The sequence below is a fragment of the Salvia splendens genome, chromosome 5 (assembly GCF_004379255.2).
Source record: "Salvia splendens isolate huo1 chromosome 5, SspV2, whole genome shotgun sequence".
NCBI classification, from domain to species: Eukaryota; Viridiplantae; Streptophyta; class Magnoliopsida; order Lamiales; family Lamiaceae; genus Salvia; species Salvia splendens.
The window spans coordinates 31,290,825-31,296,824 of record NC_056036.1 but is presented as its reverse complement, the minus strand read 5'-3'; the positions used below and the strand labels follow the sequence as shown (position 1 = coordinate 31,296,824).

The window sequence follows — 6,000 nt, the reverse complement described above, 5'->3', positions numbered from 1 at the left end:
TTTTACATGTTTTAAGTAAAAAATAATTAACAAGGGCATTTTTGGAAACCATATTCAACTCCAACCGTCTCCTTCAAATTTCCAACTCTAATTTTAGAAAAAATGAGGCTTTTGTTCACACTCCTTTTCCTCTCCCCTCTCTTCCTCCTCTCCCCAGCCTTCGCCGCCGAGCTCAACATCACCCACCGCGCCGGCGCCGCCAATTGCAACCTGTTTTAATCCTGTTTTAATCCTGCAATTAAATTAATTGCTTTAGTTGCTGATTTAGTTTTGAGTTCCGATTGATTTGTAATGGTATACTTGTGTGAGAACAACAATCGAAAGGGAAGGGAGTGCAAACAGGGAATTGGCTTCTCTGTTATAAATTCCTTTGAATTTGGTTTATTTTGTATCTTGCAGAAGGATCCCTCCAATTATATTCCAAACAAACATAAGTACCTGCTTTTCTGTTTCAGCTGTGATTATATTATATTGGATGCATTGATTAGAGATAATGATTTATAATTAAAGACGACAAACTTAATTAAGAATGCTTTCGTGTGAGATCGGCCTTCTTCCCAATCATTTTAAATTTTATTTTAAATAATTATTAAATTTGATTCGAAACTTAATAAACTCTAGCTAATTGAGGAAATTATAAATCTAAATTAAAACTTAAAAATTTAATCAAACTTAATTGAGTTTTACAATTGGATTTATTGGGATCAATTTTGTCACTATTAGCATTATTTTACTTCACTCTTGTTTACAAAACACATCACTCTTAGTATGATTTTACTTCACTCTTGTTTACAAAACACATCACTCTTATTATGATTTTACTTCACTGTTGTTAACAAAACACATCACTCTTATTATGATTTTACTTCACTGTTGTTTACAAAACACATCACTCTTATTATGATTTTACTTCACTGTTGTTTACAAAACACATCACTCTTAGCATGATTTTTACTTCACTCTTGTTTACAAAACACATCACTCTTAGCATGATTTTACTTCACACTTGTTTACAAAACACATCACTCTTAGCATGATTTTACTTCACTCTTGTTTACAAAACACATCACTCTTATTATGATTTTACTTCACTCTTGTTTACAAAACGCATCACTCTTATTATGATTTTACTTCACTGTTGTTTACAAAACACATCACTCTTATCATGATTTTACTTCACTCTTGTTTACAAAACACATCACTCTTATCATGATTTTACTTCACTCTTGTTTACAAAACACATCACTCTTATTATGATTTTACTTCACTGTTGTTTACAAAACACATCACTCTTAGCATGATTTTACTTCACTCTTGTTTACAAAACATATCACTATTAGCATGATTTTACTTCACTCTTGTTAACAAAACACATCACTATTAGTATAATTTTACTTCACTGTTGTTAACAAAACACATCACTGTTAGCATGGCTATAGTGATATGAAGTAAAAATATGGTGCTTTAATTACAATGTTTTTAAAATTAAGAGTCTAGTTAATTAAGCCCCACGCCAGCTGCCACATCATCTATGGATGCTTCACATCCATATATTCGCACGCAATTAAAGCTCAATTCTGCGTATAAGCAATATCAGAGGGGTTAGAGCTGCAGAGAGGAGATGCTTTCTGTCGATTTTGCTGCTCTATGACTGCGGGCGAGGAGGCGGAGGAAGACGGACGAGGAGAAGCGGCGCGTTTTATGACCAATCTCTTCCCCTTTGTCTTCAGCAACAACTCGAAGCGCACGCGGTGGGACTGCTCCTTCGCCGTCCGTAGCCGCGGTCGATGGGGCAAATGCGGCTGAATTTGTGAGTTTGAATGCTGATTGAGTTTTATCTATTCAATTGGGGATTTTTGTAGCTGTTGCTGCTGCTGAGAATTCTAATTTGGGGGAAGATTTGAGTGTTTTTTTTTTTCTGGCAATGCAGCCTGATCAACGGAAGAAAGTGAGCTCTTTTTTTAGTAACGTGAAATATGGTTTCCAAAAATACCCTTTTTTAATTACTTTTATTTAAAACATGTAAAAATAGCTAAGCCATAAGATTAATTTGGAGTATTAAGATGTGTGGATGAGATTTGTTCTCTAGTTATTTGGTTAAGGGGTGTTTGCCATAGATCACTACCCTATATATATATATATATATATATATATATATATTTATATATATTATATGCTTCTGTTTTAGCATGAAATTGACCTGCCTGCATATATATATTTGTACTAGCCTTTGCTGTTTTAGCTTCAAGTCGACCCCCCACATATATATTAATATTAGCTACTGCTGTTTAAGCTTCAAATAGACCTTTGTATTAGCTAGGCAATTATTTCATATGAGAATGTGGTTATTGTTATATGATACTACTATTTTTAGTGATCAATGCTCACTTGGGACGGACCCGGAAGAGGAAAGAAGACTGCACGAGGAGAAGGTGGATTGATTGAAAGGAGGAGACACTTGTTATCGTCTTGAAGGACATCATTGCCCGTGGCTGGCAATCCGACAATGGGTTTTGAGGTGGATACCTTGCTTGTATTTTAAGAAATGTAAAGGAAAGTAGATAGAAAAAAGAGAAATTTCGGAATAAGGGGTTAAATTCGCTGACCTTTCGTAATTAGGGATTCAATTCGCTGACATTTTGTAATTTGGGATCGAGGCATGCGTATTCTTCAGAATAAGGGATTTGTGATATTTTATCTTATTTATGTTCTTTTTTAATATTATTTCTCTCTAACCATTTATCAATTGCCTAAATTACCCCCTTCAATTTTTTTTACCTAAATTCTACTTCATAATTAGAGATTCAGCCTTCTCTTTCTAAATAGGATTTGTCCAACTTTTTTTTCTTCTTTTCTATATATTTACGTGAACAATTCCTTAATTACTTTAACTAATAATTGTGTTCAAGAGCATTTAGCAATCACTTTTAACTAACAAGCTATGCTATTAAGTGAAAAAGTGACTAGTTTTTAATCATATGCAATCAAGAAACATTGATTTATTCATGAGTATTTTTTTCTAAGAAATCCAAAAACAAACATGTTCATATAGAAGAGCAACTACCAAAACTCTTCTTTCACAATTTCTTCCAAAAAAGTAATGAAATCAAAAAATCATAGTTTCACAAAATACTTCAAAAAAATCATAGTTTCAGAAAATACTTCCACAAAATTATAGTACTTCCACAAAAGCATAGATCATCCATGAACATGTCCTTCAAAAGCATAATTCCTCAAAAAACATGATCACTAAATTGGCTTCCTTGGAGTGAGCTTCTTCTTCGCACATATTTTTACTGTATTTTCTTCTAGGTTTATGCTTTCCACTACCTCTATGCTGCAATCTACTAGGCTGAGAATTTTTTATACTAATGTCAGTATATAAAAAAAACAGTTGGCCCCATTCTACAAATTATACACAGTTAAATTCTTTGTACCTCATTGGTTCTTCAACTGCCTCCTGCCTTTGGCATGCACTGGCATGCATCCCACCTAAAGGTCGTCCCTTTGCACGACTCTTCCTGCAACTCAAGTAAATAAAACAAAAATAAGATTGAGATAATAAAATAAAGAGTAAGATGCAACTCCAAGTAATTACCTTTTCTTTGTTCCATTAAAAACACAGTTAGCTGATGATTCCATATGACCAAATTCTTTGCATTGCATACATTGGACCTGCCACATTCCTTTTATCCTAGATTTGTTTCCCTTACCTTCCAAGCATCCTGGTATTCTATTTTTCCTCGGTCTCCCCGGAGCTCGTTTATGCAAAGGAGGTAACACCTTGAAGCAAGGTTCATGCTAGGCCATTGAGACTTGTCAGTAAATGGGCTAATTACCCTTGCATATGCTAGCGTAAATAAACTCACTGAAAAATAAGGATGTAGGTAATCTTCCATTTTAGGATTTCTACGTGAAGTTATCACTACTAATGCATGTGGGCATCGACCTACATGAGCAAGTGTGTTGCTCAAGATCCACCACATGTCTAATTACCTTGTGTCTATCTGTGATCTCAGTCACCTCTGCCTCACCCATGCCACCTACTTTAACTTTCAATTGGCCCAACTTTCTACTAAGAACATTGAGATGACGAACAACAATTGGAAGCATAGTGTGGCCTTCCAATCTTTCACCTATATTTCTCCTCCTTGCATAGAGTTCCATGAACTTCGATCTCAGACTGTCAACTAGCTCGGCTATTGGAAGGTCCTTAAGGTCCTTCACCCACCTGTTCCATACTTCTGCAATATTGTTTGTAATATAATCACATTTGATCTCTTCAGAAAATTTGCTCCTCATCCAGAGTAGTCTGTGATATGTCTCTAAGAAGGGTTGCACTCTGTCATGTGCTTCGTACATCTTGCGCATTAGGTGTTCATGATAAATTGGACAAAATGTCCTAGCTGCAGGATACATGTGTCCAAAAATTTGACCTTGAAACCTCTTAGAAAAATTCTTCATCAAGTGGAAAAAACACTCTCTATGCTCTGCCAATGGAAACACTGCCTTCACAGCATTCTCCAACCCCTTGCATGCATCTGAACAAATAGCTAAATGAGGTGGACTTCCAATTGCCCTCTTTAGCTGCTCCATAAACCAAATCCATTCTTCATTGGTCTCGCTTTCAAACAACCCAAAAGCAACTGGAAATATCCAGTTGTGGCCATCTAATGTTGTTGCTGAAGCTAGTTGTCCATTCCATCTACCATTAAGAGCCGTTGCATCTACACTTAAATATGGCCTACACCCATTTAGGAAGCCATTGATACTAGGCTTGAAGCAACAAAAAAATCTTTGAAAGTACACCCCATCTTCGGTCTCTTTCAACCCTATCTCAACCACGCTCCCTGGCATTTTAAGCTCAACCATTGCCTTAAAGTTAAACAAATTTCCAAAACTGTCTTCCCATGTTCCATACAATTTTTCACGTGCAATCTGCATACCAGCATATATAGTTGAATAATTAATTGTGGTTACTTACTTCTCCTGTAACTCATTTTGCAACTTCTTTGCTCCCATGTTTGGATCTTTCTCTAAAAAAAAAGATTGCCTTTTCTCCAACCTAATAATACGATGCCATCTTAGTACTCACACTACCAGTGGATGAACAAAAATGCTCACCTTTATTCAAAGTAACCTATTTCAGGGAAACAAATATATTTGTTAGAAATGCACACATAATTAAAATGAGCAAATATATTAACTACATTAACAGTACACATTATTAACAAGTTAGCAAATATACATTGACATGTTTTTCTTCTTTCATCAACCTAGCAACAATTGACTATGGACAACTCTTTGCTTTGCAGAAGCCTCTGAACAAATTTGGATTGGATTTCTCCGTTCCTAGTTCAAATTGAGTCTTTATAACATGTTGCTTCACTGCTCTCCTGAAATCATTCATATTTGCATATACGGTTCCAACATCCATCGGAGGGTCTTCCATATCATAAAATATAGTCTCTTCATTAGGAATATGATCATCAACTGTTATGTCCATTATCTCATCAACAATTGGATCAGAATTCATTTTCTCTACTGCATCACTAGGTTTCTCTAAGGTTAGACCAACAAAAGCAAACATTGTTTCTTCACCCATCAAGCTCTCGGGAGCACCAATTTGTGATTCTTCAAGTGGAATAATTTCTATATTATCCCAATCAATAGTATCAATTGTAGGGGTTGGCAACGGAAGCGTGCGTACAAACGGATCATATAAAATTCTGATCTATTTAGCAGATTATTTAGACAAATTCTATTCGCATAATTTTAACATGTATCATGCTCATAACTTGAATTCAAACATGCTTTAGCACAAATAATCCCTAAAACACGCTTGCTACGGAGTTAGCCAATTTACCTCGTTAATTCACTGAAGAATCGGAGATGGCTCGCGTCTTCTCCATGTGAAGATCTTGAGTACTAAACCACGGATCTTCTGACTGGTTCCCAGACTGCAATATGGTATCAGTGTGGGCTGATCTCACCAGAATA

At 35.5% G+C, this 6,000-nt stretch overlaps 1 protein-coding gene across 1 annotated transcript; it reads right to left on the bottom strand.

Moving 5' to 3' along the window:
• Nucleotides 1-3,449: 3,449 nt before the first annotated feature.
• LOC121804105 lies at nucleotides 3,450-4,944 on the bottom strand. Its single transcript, XM_042203646.1, has 2 exons — nucleotides 3,997-4,944; nucleotides 3,450-3,521 (listed from the first exon to the last, which is right to left on the bottom strand). Exons 1-2 carry the CDS (start codon nucleotides 4,942-4,944, stop codon nucleotides 3,450-3,452), a joined length of 1,020 nt encoding a protein of 339 aa, XP_042059580.1.
• Between the last annotated feature and the right edge of the window lie 1,056 nt (nucleotides 4,945-6,000).

What these genes read in the sequence shown, in the direction of transcription:
- LOC121804105 (XM_042203646.1), bottom strand. Translation starts at nt 4,944, where the DNA reads ATGCAGATTGCACGTGAAAAATTGTATGGAACATGGGAAGACAGTTTT. An exon ending in AGATCACAGATAGACACAAG is followed by an intron (nt 3,522 to 3,996) that starts GTAATTAGACAT and finishes CTTGAGTTGCAG; the next exon opens with GAAGAGTCGTGCAAAGGGAC.